Source organism: Helicoverpa zea, chromosome 30, assembly GCF_022581195.2.
Source record: "Helicoverpa zea isolate HzStark_Cry1AcR chromosome 30, ilHelZeax1.1, whole genome shotgun sequence".
NCBI lineage: Eukaryota > Metazoa > Arthropoda > Insecta > Lepidoptera > Noctuidae > Helicoverpa > Helicoverpa zea.
The window spans coordinates 3868219-3892949 of NC_061481.1; the positions used below are offsets into that span (position 1 = coordinate 3868219).

Here is a 24731-nt window from a genome sequence, read left to right on the forward strand (position 1 = left end):
CCGAGATCCCCTAAGCCGTGCGTCGATAGGAGCCCCTAATTCTGCCGCTAAGTAGGTCAGGCCCCTAAGAATTTGGGGCACTGCGGATGTAAGTGTATGGTAAGTGATGACGGGGATCCTCTAAAGTTAATTCATTTTTAACCTTTTTGTAAAGAGGGGTGGTATAAAAAATGTACACCTACATAAGTATAGGAATATTATAACGCTTATATCCGCAAAAAGTTTGCTTCAACGCGTTTATTTCAGGAACCATTGGGTCATGTTCGTTACGTGGTTCGTTCTGCTCTGTTAGTATAAAAAAACTGAAATTAAATCTTCTTCTTCTTTTTGATTAAGCTGCAGGTTTAATCACCTATCAAGCCCTAGTGTCAGAGTTTTCTCAAATCCGCCTGACGGCCTCTGACGTGGAATTGTAACAACGACTGCTACTGAGTAGCATAGCAATCATAATGCGAGTAGGCTTGCTGCATTGAGTTGAGTACACACGAGTTACGTAATGCTGAATTGTTCGTGAAACTGAAAACATATTTGTTTTATTGCTTTTTTTACGGCGATGTAAATTCAAGCTGCATGGATATTGAGTTTTTTATCCTGCAATGTTTCATAGAGAAGCCATTTTGAGACATTTTGAGAGTATCGAAATAAAAGTTTAAATTGAATAGTCTTTGTTTAAATTAAACAGATATTAATTAATCAATTAATCGACCCAATATCTTTGATTTCAATATTCTTAATGGTGATATTTTTAAGACAAGTTGAATCCTTTTGTTTATCAGCGGATTTTAATTAGATTTTAAATTAGGTCCTTCTTGGTCATATGCAGTATCTAAGCAAAAGTAAGAGTAAAAGTCATTACAAGACTTTAATAACAGGTCCAAACACAGCTATGATACGATGTTCCATCATCAAGTTCCAGTTCATATCTTCCAGCTCCATCATCAGATCAGTTCGACAGTACCATATTATTGTATTGTCATCAGAACTACATACAGCTGCCAATTTTCATGACGCTACGATCCTTGGAAGATGGTTTTAGTTACCTTGGATTCCATTACATAGTTACATACATACAGGTCGACCTAATGTTGTAAACAAAACTGTTTTGTGTTCGAAAAACACTTAGTTATATAGATACACATACATAGATAGATCCATATATGTACCTACTTATTAATGAAACTTGTACAAACACAATTACATTATTTCAACAGCTGAAGCTGAAAGTAAATAAACAGCAATATTACAAGGATACTAGTTTTGATTATTAACACGTATTTTGAAAAGTCTTTTACAACTCTCAGTCTGTCTTTTCGCAATAAATTCAAGAACTACAGCATGATTTTTAGGGTTCCGTACCCGAAAGATAAAACGGGACCCTATTGTTTTCGCTCCTCTGTCCGAGCTGTATCTCATGAACCGTGATAGTTAGGGAGTTGAAATTTACACAGATGATGTATTTCTGTTGCCGCGTTAACAACAAATACTGAAAACTAAAAGAAAATGAATATTTTGGGGGGCCTCCATACAACATACGTGTTTTTTTTGCTCATTTCAAATAATGGTAAGTACGGAACCCTTACGCACCCGGTGCGGACTTGGCCGGTTTTTATATAGCTGTTATTAATAACTGGGATAAGGAGGTTAGATAGGCAGACGCTCCATTTAAAACACTGTTAGACTGGAAGCCGACCCCAACATAGTTGGAAAAGGCTAGGGAGTAGGGAATGCAATCCCGATCCCGCGGGATCCCGATCTCGCGAGATCTCGTGTAATTTTTCGGGATCAATCCCGACGCATCATATGACGAGATCCCGTTCGAGATTGACGGGATTGGGCGGCAGTGGTCAGCGCCGCAACACACACACAACCAAGTCCTTTTGCACGTATATCTACGTCCACGAGCTTAAACAAATTAGAATCTACCATTAAAAAAGAAAAGGATTTGTTTGAGTGTGGAGGAACAAGGGGGCAATTTTTGCAGTTTGCGTATAATTGCTTCGCCACGCTGTTGCCAACCAGCGTTGAGTCGGAGAGGGCATTCTCAGCAGCGGGGTACATTGCAACGGACATTAGATGCCGTTTAGCAGATGAAACTATTAATACCCTTTGTTTTTTAAGAAGTCATTTTCAAAATCACTCTTTTTCCTAATTCCCTTGAAATAAGCTTATTGTTTTGATTACCTAATTTACCTACGTTAATTTCCTTACAACCTGATTATTATTTAGTTGGTAAGATTAAAGAATAAAGGTTTTTATTTTCTTTCGAGTGATATGTTATTTTAATTAACCTCACTATCACAAACAAGCAGTTATTAGCTTTTTCAGTCATCTGAATTCAATTTTTTTTTTAAATTAGACGGGATCCCGAAAATTCCGGGATCCTGCGGGATTGATATTTCTAATCCCGCGGGATCCCGAATTTGCAATCTTGAGTCGGGATTGCATTCCCTACTAGGGAGATGATGACATAGTTACCACTTAACACGGCTGTGGGATTGTTCGCGCGAGTTACCGCGGCCCTGGTACATAAAAGGCCTACGACGGAACACGACGGTTTTTAGTCAGTAAGAGTCTGACACTCCCTCACCGCTGCTAACCCACAGCGGGAGGGGTCGTTTGATGATTTTAGACGTCGTTAAAAAAAAAGGTACCACTTAACACTTTAGGCCGATCCCAGACTCTCTTGATCCTTGCCCATGCTTGTTACTTTACTTGTAAGAAACATAATTATTTTTATTTTTTTTATTGTTTGCAGGAACGCAGCGGATTAGACAATATGCGGTCGTTAGAACACTACTTAACAGATATTATGAGGGCAGACACGTCAGACCACATGAAAGGTAAGACTTATCTGAAAAATATTCGCATTTCAACTATTCAAATCGCAATTTACAAACCTACATTCAAATTCTGCGCAGCAAACAGCCAATTAGTTTCTCATTTAAACCAAGAGATGGCGCTGTTATCAAAATTAATGCAGTGTAAAATTAAACTAAGTCGTATTTGCAATGCTGAATAAATTACTTTTGAATACACAATGCTAAGTATTGTGAAGTTGCTGAAATGCTGAAGCTATTTGTGTAATACCAATCGAGTACCTAGGTTGCAAGAGTAACCTTAGGAAACTGAAAGTTTGAATGAATTTTGCGACTGGCATATACATATGTCAAATTCCGATGTAAGTTAAAATCATAGATATAATATTACTAAACAAGATTGCGCACGCTCAAAATATATATTTACGAAAATGAACTCTATTCTAACGCAATAAGGTACTAAATTGGTTGCATAATACACAGAGGCAAATCCGAGCCGAGAGGGATAGTTCGAACGGAGGCTGTTTGTCTCTTTCTAACACCTTGCCAGCATAAAAAAATGTTGTGATCAAAAGTTTTGTCTTCCCAAAAACAATTGAATCACTTATATTTTTATCTTATTTTAACAATTGTAAGTCAACAAATTAATAACAATCGCATTAATTTATTCGTATTTATTATTAAAACATAAACAACATAAATTTTTATTTTGCTTTTTTTTATTTTCTAGCGGTAACCCTGAACATTCTTGGCGCGTAATCAGCATTTAAAATTTTGTTTATATTTTTTTGTATTAAATCAATTTAAACTATTAAAATGGTGAAAAAGTGTTGCGTTTCTACTTGCAAAAGTGAATCCTATGGTGGTTGCAATATATCATTCCACAGGTTAGCTAATAATAACATTTTCGTAAACCAAACAACTAGGGTGCCCATGAATTCTTGTAACGAGTCAAAATATGGGTGATGGATTTTAAAACTGTTGTACTATTGTTATAGCTTCCCAAAAAATGAAGAAAGGCGACATAAATGGCTCAGCAGTCTATATATGAAGTAGAAATACAAAAAAAACAGTCTTCACTTCGAATCTTCCTGCTTTTATACTGCTAATTTCCGCTAATTATTAAAAGCCTTTATTAGTATCTTAAGGTCACAAACTGCGTAAGTTAAAACTTCAATACTAATCTGTGTTTAATAATCTTAGCAAATTCGGATTTGTCTCACATAGCTTAATCTCATAGTCACCCTATTAGAAAGAGACAGACAGCCTCCGTACTAACTGTTTCACTCGGCTCGTTTTTTGGGTTTATATGCGCAGTCCTGTTTACTAATATTATGTCTATGGTTAAAATTGAAGCCTGAAAATACGTAGTTCCTACAGTAATTCCTTCAGGACACGAAAAATGTCATACTTACTTTATATTTTAGGTGCTCTATGGGGTACATAGCCAAGTAGGTAACACCATAAACATTAAACTCCTTACTAAAAGCAGTTTATGTATGGGAATCGAGAGTAAGCGGTCAGCCCTTCCTCTAATCTCCTATGAGTTTCATAGAAATCTAAAAAGTTCTCGAGTATTATGGTGAAATCCCACCAAAAATGTATACGCGTTGACGCTCTATAGGTACTAGATAAATCTCTGAAATGACTGTACCGATTTAGTCAGGACTTTCACTGGCAGTTAGCTTGTGAACCAAGGAGCAACTAAGGCTACTTTTTATCCAGAAATGGATACTGCCCTCTGCTAAAAATATTTATTTACATTCGTTAGAGTTTTAACTGGAGGGAAGCCTTGGACAGCTTCCTCTCGGACTGGCCTCAAGCAGCGATGGATAGAGAAAAGTGGAAGGCTTTGGGGGAGGCCTTTGCCCAGCAGTGGGACAGCATAGGCTAATAAAAAAAATGAGTTTTAACGTTAGTTCCATAGTTACAAATTACGTAGTTATGTATGTTTGTGTGACAAACACATAGTGCGTTGTTGACCAATAGCATTGTGTGGGTGCGAGTCGCGGGACAGGCGGAAGCGAGTTATGTGCGGCCACGGGAACAGCGATTTTGATGAATGAAGTAGTTTTTAATGTATATTGGTGTGACTAATATTAAAAATGTGAAAGTTCGGTTGTGTTTGGATTTTGGATGTCATTCAAGCAAAACGTTTCGAATGGATTTTGATGAAACTTGGCAGTATCGCCATAACTTTTGCGTATCCATAAGGCTTAGATTGCTCAGTAGTTACTACGGCCAGTTTCTTCATCAAAAGTAAAAGTCAAAGTAATGTCTAAAGTAAAAGTAACGGTCAAATTCGTTTTTTCAAGGCTAAAGTGACAGCAAAACTAATAGAAAAAATGAATTTGATCGTTACTTTTACTTTAGACATTACTTTGACTTTTACTTTTGCTTTTACTTTTGATGAAGAAACTGGCTGTAAGAGAACGGTTAAAAGCAGGTTATGCAGGTACATATATTCTATTAGGTTATCTATATCATATATACGTTCTATCAGCAATTTCGGGAACTATTTCAGGCATCCGTATAAAAGATAGCCTATAACTTTCCTCGATTAATAAACTATATCATAAACAGAAACAATTTTTCAATTCAGACGGGCAGTTGATAAGATGAGCTCCTTCAAGCAGATAAACAAACGTTGCAGTTACATACACAGATTTAGTAACTTGATCATTTAATATTGTACTTATACGTTCCTCTCGCTGTAGTAATGGCCACACACTCATAATATCGTCATGTTAATGCATCGTGACTTCCCTTTTAACATCCAGCGTACGGTCCACAGCATTACCTTCTCTAAGCGCTAACTTCACGACTGTATGCTCAAATATATGAATAGAAGCTGCTCTAAACCTGTCGCGAGGATTTGGGATAAGTGACCATAGTTAATACTTATTATTTCCCGCAGTTTGGGGAAATACTTCTCCTGCCGGAATAAATATAGCCTTCGTTACTCGAAAGTATTGTAGCTCAGCTTCTCAACAGTGAACATCATCTCCCGAGCCTTTTCCCAACTATGTTGGGTTCAGCTTCAAGTCCGACCAGTCGTGTCTATTTTCTAATGTCTAATGACTCAGTAAGGTGAAGGAAAACATCCTGAGGAAACCTAGGCTTTGTATTAGGCTGGTTCTAGACATGTCGCGATATTTTGGGAATTGTCCTCATAACCCTTATTTTTTGAGGATTCTCTTCATAACTTTATTTTAATGCACTGCATTTGACGAATATTTTTCGATAGGTAGTCAGTTTTTATTCGTTATCATTAAATTATTAAAACATCTAAGTACATTTGAACACCAATGACAGTGTTTCGGAGGACACGTTAAACTGTAGGTCCCGTCTACCGTTTGACCAGCTTCGGCAGTCTTTACGGTTTAGAAGCCAACCAGTCTTACCAAGGGGTATTGGGTTGGCCGGGTAACTGGGTTGAGGAGGTGAGATAGGCAGTCGTTCCTTGTTAAACACTGGTACTCAGTTGCATCCGGTTAGACTGGAAGCCGAACTCAACATAGTTGGGAAAAGGCTCGGGAGATGATGATGATTAAATCAACATTGATCAGCGAGTTACATCAGTAGAAATAAAAACTGTAATAAATAATATAAACTTGACACAGATTGTTTCGTCGCTAGTACTTCGTAGCTATTTTATTGTTAGCGTTAGCAAAGATGTTTTAAACAAACGTTCTAGATGTGACTAGATTTGATTTAATTAATTCTTACTTATACCACAAACGCAAAAGTATTTTTTTCTGCCTCTCTGTCTTCTATTTAAATGACATTTGGTAAGTAACATATTTACTAGATATCCTTTTTCAGGCTCTACACAGGGCCTGAATAGAGACATATCTGGTAGTAGGCTACTTTTTATTCGAGTACGGTAAGTCCGCTCTTTAGTTTAAGATACCTACTATTATTTTTGCCTGTAGCTGAAAGCAAGATCCTCATTCATTTTCTTAGCTACTATCCACACGCTTATCTTTAATCATACATGCTATTTTATCTTCAACCAAAAAACAAAAACCCACCACCCAAACCAAATGTTTTTCTCTCATCTAAAATTCACAAATGACACGCCACAGCCTATTTTTGTCCTCGAAAATGTCCTAAAACACTCTGTTTTTATTTAACAACCGCATCAGCATTACAATAAAGATTAAACTTCCGTGAGTTGAACTCATTTGTGTCGGTTTAGGCTACGGAGTAAGGAAAGATGAGCAGAGATACCATAATTTAGGTAGGTCAGGTGTCTTCTTCTTGGTCAAATAAGTACGGTGGACATGACCAAAACGATCAGTTACAAGTGAACTAATAAGGCGTTCGGGTTCTTTGAGACAATTGTCAATGATTTTTGTTATGACAAAAAAATATTGGGTCCAAAGAAGGCGTGTGAGGGTGAAGACATAACGTTCCTCGTCCCCCGCTCACCCGCATTTTGCCGCACTAAGGCCGACAATACACGGACCGCTTGAAGCAATCAGGGGCGATAGCTTCAAGCTGCGACTGCACAGTAAACTGCAGAGTTCTATAGACGCACATACACGAACCGCTCGAGCAGTTGCAACTAATTTGGGCGGTCGACATCTAGAAGCTTTCGCCCCATACTGTTTCAAGCGGTCCGTGTATGGAGGGCCTTAGGAGATTTTCCGTTATGGCACCTCCGCTAGTCATTTTGTTCTCCATGGTTAAGGCTGAGCGTTCGTAACGAGGCGTGATTAGCCCTCCCTTATGGCGTGATCAAGTTTTATTTTTGAGAGTGATACAATATGTTGTAAACATAATATGAAATGTTTTGTTCAGAATTCATATTTGACCTTATTAAGGCTCTTAAACTACAGAATTTATTTATAAAAATATATTTTACTGTAAGGAAGCTGCACTATCCCCGGGCTATATTTTATCACGGTAATGTTGCAATAATATCAAAATAATTTGTTATTAATCTATCTAGCGTCGTAAGCAATAACTTGTTGTCTTGTAACTCTGTGGAAAATAAATATTTTGTCAATGGAAAACGCCACTGTGTCTATTATTCACAGGTTATAGGCCCAACACGCTTCCACTTCCATGATAAATATTTATCTAAATAAGTAAGCCCGCAGTTTTCTCAAACCACTTATCCCCCTATGTATAAGGGTTTTCAATATAATTCTTCTAACATTAAAATAAAAAAAAAATACAAATCAGACAACAATTTCTAATATTCCCACTCGTCTCACAAACTGCGCTGTAGCCACATCTAGTGGTAGTGAGCTACGCGCGTGCGCGTTACACAACAAGCCTTCGCGCGGCCTTGAGCGTTTTGTTAACCAATTACTTACTGTAAGTACGAATGTACCGATGACTGCTGCATTATATGTTTGTTGTGCATGTAGTTTACTTGTTTTTCCGTTATTTTCTAAATCTACTATCATCGCCCTCCGAGCCTTTTTCCCAACTATGTTAGGGTCGGCTTCCAGTCTAACCGGATTTAGCTGAGTACCAGGAGCGACTGCCCTATCTGACCTCCTCAACCCAGTTACCCGGGCAACCCGATACTCCTTGGTAAGACTGGTGTCGAGACTTACTGGCTTCTGACTACCCGTACCCGTGGGAACTACTGCTCGTATCCGGATAAAATATAGTCGATATAACTCGGGTACATGTTTATTGTGCATGTAGTTTACTTACTTTTCAGTTATTTTCTAAATCTACCTACTATATATCAGGTGTGTCGTTCACAATCACATTAAATGAAATACGTTATATGCTGGTATAACACAAAGAAAAAAGAAACTAAGAAAAAAAAGAATTTTTCAAACAAAGTAAATAGAATATAAATGTGCGAAAATTAGAATACCATATAAAAGTCAGGCAGTGGACTAGATTTAAAATTATGTTACTAGACTGTAACTAATGTTCATATATCGGGTGTGTCGTTCACAATCACATTAAATCATATCGCATATACTTTATGATATTCTATGACGAATTGTAAAAAAAATAACCTAATCCATTCAGTGGTTTAACCACAGGAGTCATTTTTCGTTATTATAATTTACAACATCATGTGTAAAGCAGAGATAAAGTTAGGAGTATCGTATGATTTGATCAGTTGACAGCTGTCAGTTTTCAAGGGAGAATTTCAGTTGTTTGTAATGACTGACTTTTATATGGTGTTCTAATTTTTGCACATTTTTATTCCATTTACTTTGTTTGAAAAAAACATTTTTTTATTTTTACGTATTTTTCTTTTTTCTTTGTTACAATCGACATATATTAACCAGTATATTAACGCATTTCATTTCATGTGATTATGAACGACACACCCGATATAAGTTAAAAATATATACTAAAATACATAGATAAAAACTTCAGAAGGAACTTAGCGTCTTTTCGCTTTTTCGATTGCTTATAAGAATCATAAAAATTATAATTTGGCGGGATGAATGAAAAATAGTAACGTAACAATTTTTTTTGGCTCTGATGCAAAGTGAATGTTTACGAACCAAGATTAATGTGGATGTCCGAATTCTAATGATATTAATACATTTACATCACTTATTTCATTTGCCTACTAGTTGTTAACCGCGGTTTCACTCATACGGTCCCTCCCTTAAGAAATTACTTTAAGCATTTACTATGTCTACATTTTAGTATATGTATTTCAGGCAATATAGATCTAAAATTTTTTGTAGCCTAAACGGTCTAACATTGAAAACTACAACATTCATAAATTGGTATGATGGGTAATTTTTACAGGTTAAGCTAGGCCGTTTAGTTAAAAAAACTATTGCAACTGAAAAGTAGTTAACAGTGACAAATTTTTCCACCTAACGTAAGAATTATTTGGTTGGGATACTAACAAAACGGCCTAAACTAGCTGGTCTACATGAGGTCTTATTACTTTTGTCAAGTTTGACTCATAGGCACGTCTTAATGGTATCAACCTTTTTATCTCTGAGATATGAAATCTACAATCAAACTATCTACTCTATCAGTTCTTTTGAGGAAAATATTGCGCCATTGCAGTACCTACACGGCTGAGGGCATAAGAAAAACCATAGACATTTCTCAATACAACGTGACATTTCGAAAATAGGTCAAAAATGCATCATTTGATAGTCCCTTAATATATCTCAAGCAGAATAAAAGCTAATAAACCCCTAATATCAATGCAAAATAACCATTTAGACGGCTGACATTTTCTCATTTGGCTCGCTAGTCTAAATCTAGTTAAAAATAACTATATGTTACTAAAACCGTCGGCTACCTCGTGACTTACCAACGCTTAGAATTTCCATAGCAACCGACTAAATTGAAAACATTCGTACCTTTAGTTCAGCACACGTCTGAAAAAGACTTCTGAATTTGGCTGTGTTTGTCGCCTATTATTATACTTTCAAATTCAAGAGGTCGTGTCATTGAGAAGTTTTGATAGTGGAATGGGTGTTTGTATTTGGTCGGTTAATCGATAACAATCGAGTGGGAATCTGTGATGCGCGCTGTCAGTAGGTGAGCGCGCGCGAACGAAGCGCATGCGTTTGAAACTTTTTAAAATATACGAATTTAGAACCGTGGGCGTTGCGCGTTCGGTCTATTTTTGTAAAAAAAAAATATCGTGCGAGCCGTTTGGAGTGCAGTGAACCCTGTTACAAAATTTTAAAGTGTGTATTTTTTATTTTGTTGTGCAAAAGAAAAAGTGGATTTTTAAATTCGGATATCGATTTTTTTTTGGTAACACACTGGCTGTTTTATATACTTTTTGTTAGTATCGATAATAACAATCGATTAAACTCGAGAGGATGTAACATTATTCCTTTGCCTTGAAGTCGTAATTAATTAAACATTAAAATAGATCTCACCTAGTTTTAGTAAAAGTCCTACAGTATTAACGAAACATAAATAAATATTGTTTAACATGAAAAACTAATGTAACAATGTTATTTTTAAGTTCTGAATGGCATTTTGTCACGTTGCGTTGTTTATTTTTTTGCTACTCATCTATAGACAGGAGACAATTCTTTTTCGTTCTATTTAGAACTGGCAAAGGTACGGAGAGCGATAGAGTCTACTTCTGACCATAGATAATTAATATTCAAATTAAATGCAATGATTAGTAAATCAGTGATTTTATAATTCACTATTAAATGCAAACAGCTTTATGAATATTCAATAAAATAATTAGGTACTTTTTACATTTAGGTTTTGAATTATTTAAAGAAAATAAACATTTTGACCGTAAAACCTCCTTGGTTTTTAGAAGTCCTCTAAAAAAGGATATAAAATGACTTCTCAAGGGTTAAACTGAGACCCCTCTTTAATTGAAGTCGGTAAAAAAGTTAGTTAATCTTACAAGATAATAAGTTAAACACTGTAATCTGTCGTAATAGAGTTCTTGTCTGATAATTATTGTTATTAACTGTCAGGTGGTGGTGATGGCCTAGTGGGTAAAGACCCAACCTCTATTCGCCACTTTTCTGGGAAACTGAAATTATTCGGATGTAGTAAGACACATAGGGATATGAGATACATACAAACAGCGTGTATTTTTTTCTAAATTATATCTACTATCAAATTGTGCTAAAACTAAGTACCTATAGTGTAATAGTATAAACAAATCAATCCTGAATTTCCATTTTAAAGTGTGTTTCTTCATTTATTTATTTATTTGATTTACACGACTTCAAAAGTCACTTACATAAATCAGAGTACCTAGATAAGTCAATTTCTAACAAAGGAAACTTAAAAAATAAAGAAAATTGAAAAAGAAAGATAACAACAAAAAAAAAAAAAGAAATTAGAAACAACATAAAACGTTACAAAAAATTAAGTAAAAATTAGTTACATTAATTACATATATTATTCGTGACTATCCTAAATGTAGAGATCTGATAAAGAGCATAAGCCTACTCATTTTTAGATAGAACTGAGGTAAATTCTCTTACTACCAAAAACCAGAGACCTGTCGGATAAAAAAGCTAAAATAATACCCTCAGGATAGGGAAAATTAGAATTCTATTACAAGAGTTTAACATCAAAGTTACCTTATTTAATCTACTAACATACTCGTGGCTTTTCCGCACGTGTTGCCATTTATATAAAACAATTTTCCCCAAAATGTTTAGTTTCTCCCTCCCGGCAACAATTTCCCGGGACGATACCTGGTTATAATTTTTTCCAGGAAGTGATGCTTGCTCCCTTAGGTTATGTTAATACTCATCTGCCTAGTCTTTTCCCAACTATGTTGGGGTCGGCTTCCAGTTTAATCGGACGCACTTGAGTACCAGTGTGCCACAAGGAGCGACTGCCTATCTGACCTCCTCAACCCAGTTACTCAGACAACTTCTTGTTAGGACTGGTTGTCAGCCTAATTTCTGACTACCCCTATAACGACTGCTAAAGATGTTCAATGGCAGCCGGGACCTACAGTTTAACGTGCCCTCCGAAACACAGTACCTACAATCTCTATACATTGTGTTCCATTCCCGCTAGTATCTCTTTCGAACGATCCTGTATCAAGAAAAGCCTTTTTTTTTTCAACGACCTCAAAAATCATCAAATGACTCCTCCCGCTGTGGGTTAGTAGCGGTGAGGGAGTGTCAGACTCTTACTGACTAAAAACTGTCGTGTTCCGTCGTAGGCCTTTTATGTACCAGGGCCGCGGTAACTCTTTCGAACAATCCCGCAGCCCCAGCAAAGCCACTAAGTAGATGCTTGTATAGAAACGTCACAATTGTGTGACGCAACCGTCCCTGACACGGCCGGAGTTTGTTCAAAAACAACGTTATGTTACAAAAACAATAGAGACACTTTTTGGGTTGAGGTGAAGCAAAAACTTTGAGTTTTTTACTAGATGTAGTACGCTCAATGTTTGGTGAACATTTACTTAATAATTGGGATTAAGATTATTGTAAAATATTGAAATCTAAGGAGTGATTTTTTGACGAGGGAAATCGTTTGAAAAAAAGCACGTCGAAAAAATATATAATATAAATCATTAAAAGAATAAGTCCAAACACAGCTATGATACCATGTCCCATCATGAACTTTGAGTTCATATCTTCCGGCTCCATCATCAGATCAATTCGATAGTACCATATTATTGTATTGTCATCAGAACTACATACAGCTGTCAATTGTCATGACGACGCTACGATTCTTAGAAGATGGCTTTAGTTACCTTAGATTTCATTACATAGTTACATACAGGTCGACCTAATATAATCGTGTTAAAAATGTCTGAAATTGTACTGAGAGAGTGCTGTTGGCGACTAAATACTAATATTTAGTGTAAACAACGAAACTGTGACCAATGCTGACCTTGAGTGTTACGAGAGGTAGACCGATAGACATATTTACGTTACGCTCTGCCTAAACGTACACCTTTTTTGTTTTATTTATTGTTCTTGTGGGAAATCATCAAATGACTGCTCCCGCTGTGGGTACAGCGTGAGAAAGTGTCAGACTCTTATTGGATAAAACTCATCATGTTCCTTATGAAGCCATTTGTGTATCAGGGCCGCGGTAACTCTCAGTTCAAGCATAGGCCTTGCTCGACGAAAGCAATTGAGGCGAATACGCATCTTTGAGGTAACTGTGATATGTAGATCATTAAATATTATTGTTAAGACGTTAATTGATTTGCCGATAACGTATCTCATATTTAAATGTTGATGTTGAACGTTGTTTGGAGAGGTTCTTTTAATTAGAGAAAAACCTAATCGTCTTATTTATCTTAGGACTTCAGAAGGGATTTTTTCTATTGTTTTTTTGACATCTTAGAAACTTAAAAAAAAAATAAGGATAGGATAGCAACATATAACTCCTCCCGCTTTATGATGGCTTAATAGAGCGAATATAATGTCAGTCTTACCCTAAAACATAGGTACCTACAAGTTCCTTCAATCGCCCTTTACGTTTCATGTCAGCCTTACCAAGTTTACCGACTCCCTTAGGTACAACTCTAATCGTCTTACAACTGCATATATTAATAGCAGTTAGATTCCTGAGCCGTTCTGACTCGCCCGGGAGTTCGGCCCTATTATAATATGCCACATAAAGACACGCTCGTATTTGGCAGACACTATATTATTGCGTCACAGGAATTCATTACGATACGAGACAACATATTATTTAATTTAGATTTGATAATAGTCTGTCTTAGCATCATCAATATCATCATCATGAGCCTTTTTATTGACCCTCTGCTGGGCTGCGGCCTCCTCTCACACGGAGAAGGATTGAGCGATAATCACCACGCTTGCTCAATGCGGGTTGGTGATTTCAGACTTTATAGTCCAGGTTTCCTCAAGATGTTTTCCTTCGCCTTTAATCAGTCACTGGTGTCCAAAATGTAATAAAAATAAATATGACATTAATGTATGTCACACTAAAAATAAAAATAAAAAAACCATCATCTATTTTTAAATAATTCAATAATTATTATTGTGTGTCCGTAATACAGTCTAATGTGAAACACGATAGTTACTGAAAATAATGGAAAAACACGGCTTTTAGTTGATTACAATATAATTTATTGGAGTGCTTTACCAATCAATACATTAAAAATATGCTTTCTATTTTAATATGTAACCAAAGTCATTTATTTTAAGAGACAATTGACAGCTGGTAGATTAGTTTGAATGTCATTATTTAAATTATGAAGATAGCATTTTGTGTTTTGAAACATGAATTATTTTTGTACAATCTACCATCAACAATTCTATAATCTAAAAGTCATTGAAAAAGAAAGGAAAGTTAACCTATCCTTTATTTATTGCTATTTAAGAAGTAACACAAAATTACTTATTTTCAAATAAATAGATATGAATTGAATGTATTGAAAAAAAAACTGTATTTCTGTCATACATGGATCGTGACTTCAAAAAAAAATGGCTGAAAAACTCTGACACTCTATCAGCAATCTTGAACCACGACTTTAAAAAACAAAAAATATCAATTAATAGTTTAGTTAGATACTTACTCTCAAAAATAGTGAAAAATCGCTTTTCTATGTAAAAAAAAATTCTGCTACTTCAACAATACAAATTCACCTGTACTACGTACCTGCAGCAGAGTATACTAAATATGTCTCGTTACGTAAGCGTGATGTGCTCACGCGCAGCCCAATGCGTTAGGTGAAGGTTGACTTTTATTGCGATTTTATAAAACAACTAGCCGTTTCCCGCGGTCTCGAACATCCTGTGGACACTTTTTGTGCAGTTGGGTAATCATAGAGCTACCGAATAGCTTGTTTGAGGTAGAGGTATTTGGGACAGGATATATTTTTTATAGATTTGGGAAAAAATATAACGAGGATTCATAAATTCAATTCGAAATAATTGTAAAATCGAGTCAAACGTTGTTTTCAAGTCCGCAAGTGTGATGGTGTTGCGTTAAAAATAACAGATCTGTGGATGCACCATTAAATAATTTAAGGGGTATCGTACCCTTGCCTACTCCTATTTTCTCGGTAGATGTCTTATGGCAACACCAAATAAACAGCTTATTCGGTGGTTCTACGAAAACCAACTCAATATTTAAAACCTAGAATTCTAGCAATATTTTTTTGTAAAATACAGAAACCTATTAGTTTATCGTGAAACGATGTCCCGATAGTTGGAATGGATTTTTATTAAACTTAATGATTACGATGTTAAATACCGTCACATAGTTGATAGATAAGAAATAATTTTATCTTTAGTCATCAGTTCTGATTATATGGCGTATCGTAAAACGTGAGATTACGCGTTATAGAACCACGTTCGTAAATAAACAACGCTATGGATAACTATTTAGTCATTAGCTATATTAACTTTTAATATACTAATAGTACTTATATTTTAGGTATATTATATTTTAGGTACTGCTTAACTTAGATAGCCGTAGTAATAAAGATCATCGAACCATTTTCAGTTGTCAAATCATCGATTTGACCAATACGCAGCGGTTCCATGGCTGGCTATGGTTTGGTTTTCGTTATAGTTATATGGTGGAACCTATCCCTTGAGGATACCCATCAGATAGGAAAACTGTTACTGTTACAGCCTTTATATCGTCCCACTGCCGGGCACAGGCCTCCTCACACACGGAGAAGGATTGAGCGTTAATCACCACGCTTGCTCAATGCGGGTTGGTGATTTCAGACTTTATAGTCCAGGTTTAGGTATAGCATAGGAAAAAGTCGTTTAATAATCCGATTTTATTTTTCAGGCTTCTGCCTGAAATTTCTTCGATGCCCTTGCAATTTATTCAGCTGTTTCAACGCAAATGATGGTAAAAGTAAATAAAGAATTTAACTTATTGAGACCGTAGTGTACTCACTTAGAGCGCTTACCAACACGCGGATTTTCCGCTCAGTTTTACTATTTTATCACGCGGAACCCGCACTGTGTGATGGTTCCTTAAAATGAGTACAAAATGTTCATACCTTCTCAATTTTCCAGCAATTTGATTTTTGAAAATCCACTTTTTTTTTCTTAAAGCCAATAATATTGTGTTTACAGTGAGTGTGTTATAAAATGTGTTTTTGAGTTATCGATTTGAATAAGTGACAGTGAAAAAATAAATTGTGTAAGATGATCAACGAACATTTAGTCAGTAATATGGCTTATTATGGTAAGTTTTAGATAATGTATGTGTGTGTGTGTGCACATTTATACATAAATAAATATGTAATGATAAAATATTCTTAGGTATATCCCGACCGTTTTTAGTGCAGTTGACAGGTGCTGTCAGTCAGTATAAACAACTTTGTTTTCCCTTGAAATTTAACAGCTGTCAACTGCACGAAACATTCAGCACACTACATGACAGAATATATAGAAATGCAGAAGATAAAAATGGATAGCATTATAACTCTATAATACCTTCTTATAATTCCTTTTTGGGAAGTCCTATAAAAACATGTTAAGTGTCAAATTTGACATCTAAGAATACGTCAAAATGACATTGTCAACGTCAAAATATCAATAAAACGTCAAATCTTATCGAGCGTTGAAAAAGGGAGTGCCATTTGACCTCCGTGACCCACAAGTTGACCTGCGCAGGTGTACAGCGCGATAACTCTCTACTGTAATAGGTCAATTTGAATTAGTCTGGCTTTTTACCCGACTGTTGAACAGGGCTATGTTATTGTACATACTAAAATGTAGAGCTAGGTCTGGTTAAGACGCTTGCATCTTATAGAAAAGCTTGAAGGAGGTTCTAACTTAATAGAAGAAATTATTTTGGAGAGAGCCTTTTCCCAACTAGGTGTGTTGGGGTCGGCTTCTCCTAACTAGGTATATTGGAATCGGCTTCTAATCTAAAAAAATGTAGCTGAGTACCAGTGTTTTACATGGAGCGATTGCATATCTAACCTTCTGATGCCTGTAGCACACCTCCGCTGCGAAACCCAAAGGGCGAAACCGCCATAGTTTCGCTGTGAGTTGTGAGTTGTTGGGCGGCGAAACAATAGCGAAATTCCCTGCTCTAACGTACAAAACTGACTATGACGTTGTCTCTTTCTAACATGATTTCGCTCATTTGCTTAGGCGCCGTCTACATCTCCGCCCTGGCGGACAACTGGCGGACAACGAGCGGAGATGTAGACGGCGCCTAAGCAAATGAGCGAAATCATGTTAGAAAGAGACAACGTCATAGTCAGTTTTGTACGTTAGAGCAGGGAATTTCGCTATTGTTTCGCCGCCCAACAACTCACAACTCACAGCGAAACTATGGCGGTTTCGCCCTTTGGGTTTCGCAGCGGAGGTGTGCTACAGGCATGAACCCTCGGTATACCGATACCCCTTGGTAAGATTGGTTTTCAGACTCGCCAGCTTGAGACTACCGATAAAGACTACCAAAGATAATCAAATGACAGCCAGGACCCGTCAATTTAACGTGCCTTCCGAAAAACGAATACTTTGACGAGCAAAGGCATATTAAGACGAAGAGAATCATTAGATAGAAGATAGATACTACACTGTGTCCAATTCAGATCAGTGATCGCTCATTACCAAATATGATCTGATTTTTGGTAGTTATTATGCTTCTTACGGCCGTTTCCAATATTCTATATATCTGTAGATTTAGTAACAAGAGATAGGACTTTGGGTTGGAGTGTAGCAAAGGGTGTGCAAGGCTTTTGGGACTTAGAAAATTTTTAGTAATCTTTAGGGCAATCTTTAGTAAGGACAAAACTCGACATCCATATTATCACACTCTTTCAGAATATCTAGAAAATGCTTGTCAACATTGTCACAGCACTTTCTAGTTAAAACAACAAACACTGTTGCGTCAATACATTTTTTTATTATCAGCCTCGCATTTAGGTCACCCGGGCTGTGGTGTCCTACATTCGGTTGTCATGACAACACGGCCATCTTGCGGTTGCCATGGTTACGCGCATGCGTAGCGCAGGTTGATAGGCGTGTCTGCTAGATGTATGTTTGGGCATTGCAGGCTGTATTCGATAATTTATTGGTCATTGCTCCTTTTATAAAAAAATAGTAGCGAGTTCGATAGAGTCCGCGCCATGAAAGAGGTTCGATAGATGGGGCGCTAATGTCTATGGCATTGTTTAGTAATTACTAAATTCTAGGCAAAATTAAATAGCTCTACAATTTTCCGTTACGCACTCTATGTTAATCAGAAGCCATTAAAAATCCCATTTTCAGTTGTTATAAGTATGCTCTCGTATAAGTCATCTGCTTAGCCTTTTCCTAACCTATGGTTCCTTGGGTAACAAGACCTATATATCTAAGTCGATGAAGCTCAGCAGGTACAATTTCGATTTTATAATCGACTTTCATGTAACATCAGCAGCCTTGATATTGTCCCAATACAGAGGACATGCCAGGATACAGGGTTGCCCGAGTTACTGGGTTGAGAAGATCAGATAAGTTGTTGCTCCTTGAAAAACACTGGTACTCAGCTGCGTCCGGTTAGACTGGAAGCCGACCCCAACATAGTCTGGAAAAGGATCGGCAAATGCTGATTATGACAGGGTACAGGGCTCATAGGTTCTCATATAAAGCAAGAATGATCGTTTATCCCTAGCGCTCACTATTTGCTCAAAGCGATCTCAGTCTTTAAAGTTCAAGTTTCCTCAAGACGTTTGCCATCGCCGTAAGACACAACCGTTGTTATTTTCCTCTAAAATTTTCCATCAATACTGAACAAAAGAAATATTACAACATTGGTTAATTAGAAAGAGTCAGTGAGTTGGTTAACACGCTTTCACCTAAAAGACAAAACGATTTGATTAAAAACTGATCTCTGACGTAATATTGTACTCTCTCCTTCGGTTCCAATGAACGTTTCATTTTCTATGTTTCGTTAATCGTGGCTTTTTAACTGACTTCCCAAAAAGAGGGGAGCTGGTTTTCAATTCTTCGGGATCTTTCTTATGTATGTTCACCGATTATTCAGACGCCTGGACCAGTTAGTAAAATTCTTTTTTTTGAAAAATTGAAATAAACATAGCTGCTTCCACTAGACACTGACTTTTCTTCTTTTGGTTTTATTTTAGCCATATACTTAAAATCCACAAAATTACTCGATTAATTTGGCTGACAACATATTGTAAGGGATTTCTAAAGAATGGATCGCATATGGCTACGCGTCATGTCAATGTGTGAGTGTAAAGGTGTCGGTGGCACTCGCACATCACAAATTACACCTTTTGATTCATATTAAAGCATCTCCAATCTAATATCTATTCGTATAAGGTCTATTTTGCAATGTAGATGAAACAGGTTGCAAGCCAACCCCAGACCAGCCATTCCTTCAATCGATTTTGACGTAGCGCGCGCGAATCAGCTGATCGCGACCCGGCCGCCATTGTTAAAAATATGGTATGATTCATTATGGTTACAACAAGTGGAATAACTTCAAAAAATTGTCTGTAATAAATTATTGAAAATAGTCGACACTTGTCGTGTTATTAATAACTCGAAATAATATTAATGAGGTGCTGAAAAACAAGTTGTTAATGGACGCAGTGTCACTAATGATCTAAGGGCCGGTTTTTCAATCGCCGGATTACTTTGAACTAGGAATATGTTTCATGTTTTGACAGCCTTTTGTATAGAAAATGTCAAATCGCCATATTTATTCCTCAGATCGAAGTTAACTGATGGTTGAAAAATGGTCCCTTTAGACTGTTAACTGATAAAAACCTAAGAAAACATAACCGTTTTTGGCAGTTAAGCCAAAAAGCAAGTAGGCCTTGGACTTTTTGGATTTCCTTCTCACTTTTAGATAGGAACCACCAGTCAATGACCTTTCAAAACGCGTTGATTCCTACAGGATGACAGCTACACTGCAATATAAAATCTAGCATAGTTTATAAATAACTAGTCCTGCAGATCTAGCTATAATACTAGGCTGAACTCATATCTAGGTCACTTGACATTTAGGTTACCTGCAACTGACATAAGTTCTGAGCTGTTTAACAAGAAGATTATATTATAGCCGCCATTTTGTATTTAGCTGTAATAGCGGGAAACTATTTTGAATACGGAACAATATGGTGGACGTGATGCTTTCGCGTTTTGAAAATTGTTGTAGCTTTTTTGGTGACATGTTTACGTTATAATAAGCTAATTTAGAACTGGCGAGTTTAAAACTGCAATTTTCACATGTATTTATTACATTGTTTTCACAGGTGCTTTATAAGAAAGTCTGATTGACAACCAGTCTTACCTATGGATATTGAGTCGTACGGGTAACTGGGTTGAAAAGGTCAGATATGCAGTAAGTAGCTCCTTGTGGTACACTGGTACTCAGCTGCGTCCCGCTAGACTGGAAGCCGACCCCAACGTAGGTGTGAAAAGGCCAGGCAGATGATGATATGGCAGGTGCCATACCATAGTTCCTCAAATCCTAGTTTACTGACATCCCATCACAATAAATAGCCCAGTACTTTTATCCAATAGTTAGCAATAATTATAAGCATAGAACCGCATTGTCTTTGGGTACATTTCTCCATACAAGGTCAACAGGGACAATCAAAGGGGCTTCAGCATGTTGGCTTTGGCCCTACGATCGCCTCCCAAAATCCGGGACTCTATAGGCGTCGTCTGCTAGTCATACAAAATAGCCTAAGTTATCTGGCTTGTCTATGGTCTGTGCTTCCAAAACAGCTTATGATTTACGGACACAGGAAAAATATTGCTTGCAATTAAATAACTGCTTACAATTAAAGAAGGCATCGATATATACAAACGCCCTAAGTATATACAAAATCTCTGCTAAATTAGAAAGCGTGTCAAATATCTCAAATTTCTTCTATATCTGAATGTAAACCTAACCTAATTCGATATAGCGTAAGGGCTAACAAAATCTAGGGAGGCGCGGCGTACGCATGCGTGGACGAGCACGTGCGGGGTCACTGACCTTGCTATCATCACACGGTTTTCGGATACGACACGAAAAAAAATGTCGTTTAAATTTTTTGCCGACTTTTTGAAAAGGAAGTTTTGTCTTCATTAATTTGGATGTTTTTATATTGTGCATTTAGTTACTGTATGATTTACCAACCTATTGGAAGTATTGTTTTTTCACATTGTCATCAGGTCTAGGATCTGATTATGTATTTAAAAGTAACTGTATTGAAAAATGTACCTTCCTATTGTTTTTCCCGCACTCGGTATGTCTATTCTATAGTCATGTTAGTTAGGTACACTACCTTAGAATAAAAATGGTCACACTCAGAGACATTTAATGGTTACTTCAGTCGTTCCTCAGTACAGTTTTTCTACGAGAATCCGTCACTAAGGAGTGACTTAAATAATTATTAAATGTCTCTGAGTGAGGGGGTAAGTAAGTCCAGAAAGGCTGAACCGATTTGGCTGAAATTAGGTAGTTAAGCATGTAGCTGAGACCCACGGGAAGGACACAGGATATCCCTATTATCGCCGTATATTTAGTCGCAGATGAAACCGTGATCGTAAGTTAGTAATAAATAAAACTATTGGAACATTTAAGGTCAGTTGCACTCTGCTAGCTATGGTTTGGTTATTGTTATACCATACTTAGGAAATGTTCATATCAGACGGAATGAAATGAATATGATAAAACATCCAATCATTCACACCTTACCGAGTCGATCATACATTGACTATCTGTCGGCCTCGTTGGTCTGCCTCTGCCTCGTTGGTCTAGTGGTCGCAAGCGCGGCTGCTGTGCTCGAGGTCTCGGGTTCGATTCCCGGGTCGGGTCGAAATCGCTTTGTGGGTTTTCTTAAACTTTCACAAAGCAGCCCGTAGTCTGGAAGTTGGTGATTGATTCACCCATGAATCGGAGAGCACGTAAATGTCGGCGGGTAAATGTCGGATGATCCGGCGCCTGATCTCTTTCCAGTCGTGTCGGATTGCCGTCCCATCGGGTTATGAGAGTGAAGGAATAGGGAGTGCACCTGTGTCTGCGCAAATGCTTGTGCACTATAATATGTCCTGCGCAGCTGGCTGATCTAATAATATGAGAACAGCCGCCGTGGCTGAAATCGGCCATGGACGCCATTATTATCAGACTCTTATTGACTTTTTAAAACCCACCATATTCCTTCTGAAGCCTTTTATGTACCAGGGCCGCGGTAACTCTTTCGAACAAGCCCGCAGCCCCGGCTGGTTGCAATTGGGTCTTATAGTTGGAACTATAATATATAACTGAGCCATTTGTAAAGAAACTAGGGCGTGAATAAGGCTTAGCCTCTAACTCGATAGACTCAGATGCCGTTAATCCATTTTACAAGACTCCGGTCTATTCTCGTGGCAATCCTATTACAATGCTAACCTCCGGTCTTCTTATGACACCCTAGTACTCTTTCTTAGCACCTCTAGAGTCTACAGAAATGAAATGAAATGAAAGAGAGAAACATTGCTGAAAAAACAGAACTGAACTTAGAGCTGTTTTTGTTTACAAAGATATTTAATATTTGTATAAAAAACTATCCTTTAACTCAGCTTTCAATTAATTAAAACTGCATAAAATCGGTTCATCTGTTTTATAGCTGCGGTGCCACAGAATGACGTTTACGTGTAGGTACGTAATGATCAAACTTATACTTAAGAGCACTCTTTTGCGTCGCGTCGTCAGGGTTTATAAGCCTATGTAAAGAAAATGAAGTTTTTTGAAAAGATACATAGATAGTTTTTCAGAAATTGCTTCTTCAAAAAGCCAATGGTTATCACTGCTAATACCTATGATGTGTCCTCAGGCTCACGGTATGACAAAATATGTAAGTAAATAAGTACTAACAAGAAATGTAAAAAATCTTGGTTGTTAAACGTCAGATAGGCAGTCGCGGCTGCGGGATTTTTCGAAAGAGTTACCGCGGCCCTGATACATAAAAGGCCTACGACGGAACACGACGGTTTTTAGTCAGTAAGAGTCTGACACTCCCTCACCGCTGCTAACCCACAGCCGGAGGGGTCATTTGATGATTTTTGACGTCGTTCAAAAAAAAAAGATAGGCAGTCGCTCCATGTGACTCACTGGTACTCAGCTGCCTCAGTCTGGAAGCCGACACCAACATGAGAAAAGGCTAGGCAGATGATAAGGACGAACTAGTAACTACATAACGCGAGTAAACCCACAGTACACGAGTAGTTATTTAATTTATTCACGGCACGTTTCACCGTCGTGTTGCGCATGAAGACAATATAACTATTGATTTTTACTCGCTGTGACCTACAAACCGATATATCTACGTATTAGAGAGCATATTAGAGTAGTTCGTCTATGATGTGATGACAATATAAACAGAGTATCACGCTTTTTCAAAAGGGTGAAAGCAGAAGTAGGTATGAAGTTAATAAACCTTGTTACTTATATACTTTTTTGAGAACGGCGATCCGAGGGCGAAGTTTGAATGTTTCACAGATTCAGATTTTGGTGAAACTTTACAGTAATATAATTACTAGCTGTGCCTCACGGGTCCCCTCCGCTCCGTGGGAACTACGCCACGCATCCGGCCAAAATGTAACTTATAGATGCACTTCCTTTGGCTCTACCTAGACTATCCGTTTACTTCATTTGAATCGATAAAGTATAATAGTATTTTATAAACATAATCTTAATTTATTTAAGCTAACATTTTCTAGTAAATAATATTTATAAACTATATTTACAAAATTAAAATTATTCTATAACTTAAAATCTGCGAACTGGAATAAAATAATAAAACGAATAATAAATAAACAACCGAGAATCGATAAAGTAATTTTGGCGTAAAAGCTAGACACATACCATCTTACCACAAAAACTTTTAAACGTCCGTTTAAGCCTTGTCTAAAAAAATGACAAATTATGACGTTGACATATGGTTCATTTTGCAGCCACAATTTTTTTAGACAAGTGTAAAACAGGCGTTTAAGTTTTTGTAGTAAGGCCAATAGAGTTACTTTCGCATTTATAATTTGAGTAAGAATTCATCAGAATAACACATAAGCTCCTTTTTATCCAGATGTACAACGCATTTATCACTCAGCAAATCAAATTGCCGTAGGTATTAGCCGTTATTAATAATTAACGTAATTAGCCGTTCCTTCTAAAACCAAAACCATCTAAACCGGAATAAACCCACTACTGCTGAGTCGCGCGTAGTCCCGCGTCGGATGTAGCTCAGCTGAGAGGAAGCGCCCCGTTACTGCGACCTCCGACCATTACTGACAGGGTCACTCGGTAGGGACACCAAATTATGGTAAAATGAAGGAACTACCTCACATCTGTAGGTACTAATATGAGAGGAAATTATTTCTATATTAACTCAAAAACTGATGGATTGATTTGAAAAAACCTTTCACTTTTAGAAAGCTAAATTATCTCCAGTAACATGCTTAGACTATATTTTGTCCGGGTAGTTCCCACGGGACGCAAGTGTAACCGCGGTAGAACAGCTAGCGAGAATATAAGTTGGTTTGTTTTATTAGAATTAAACTT

At 37.1% G+C, this 24731-nt stretch overlaps 1 protein-coding gene across 4 annotated transcripts in view; it reads left to right on the plus strand.

Moving 5' to 3' along the window:
- The window catches only part of LOC124644400 (translational regulator orb2), a 69671-nt gene that overhangs the window by 19498 nt on the left and 25442 nt on the right, over positions 1–24731 (plus strand). For 2 of the 4 annotated variants that reach the window (XM_047183722.1, XM_047183723.1), the window contains exon 2: positions 2756–2840. In XM_047183722.1, coding sequence (XP_047039678.1) covers positions 2756–2840 — 85 coding nt within the window. Of the gene's footprint in view, positions 1–2755; positions 2841–9578; positions 10539–16309; positions 16422–24731 lie in introns of those variants that run through there. The other 2 variants (XM_047183724.1, XM_047183725.1) reach the window with 2 other exon arrangements.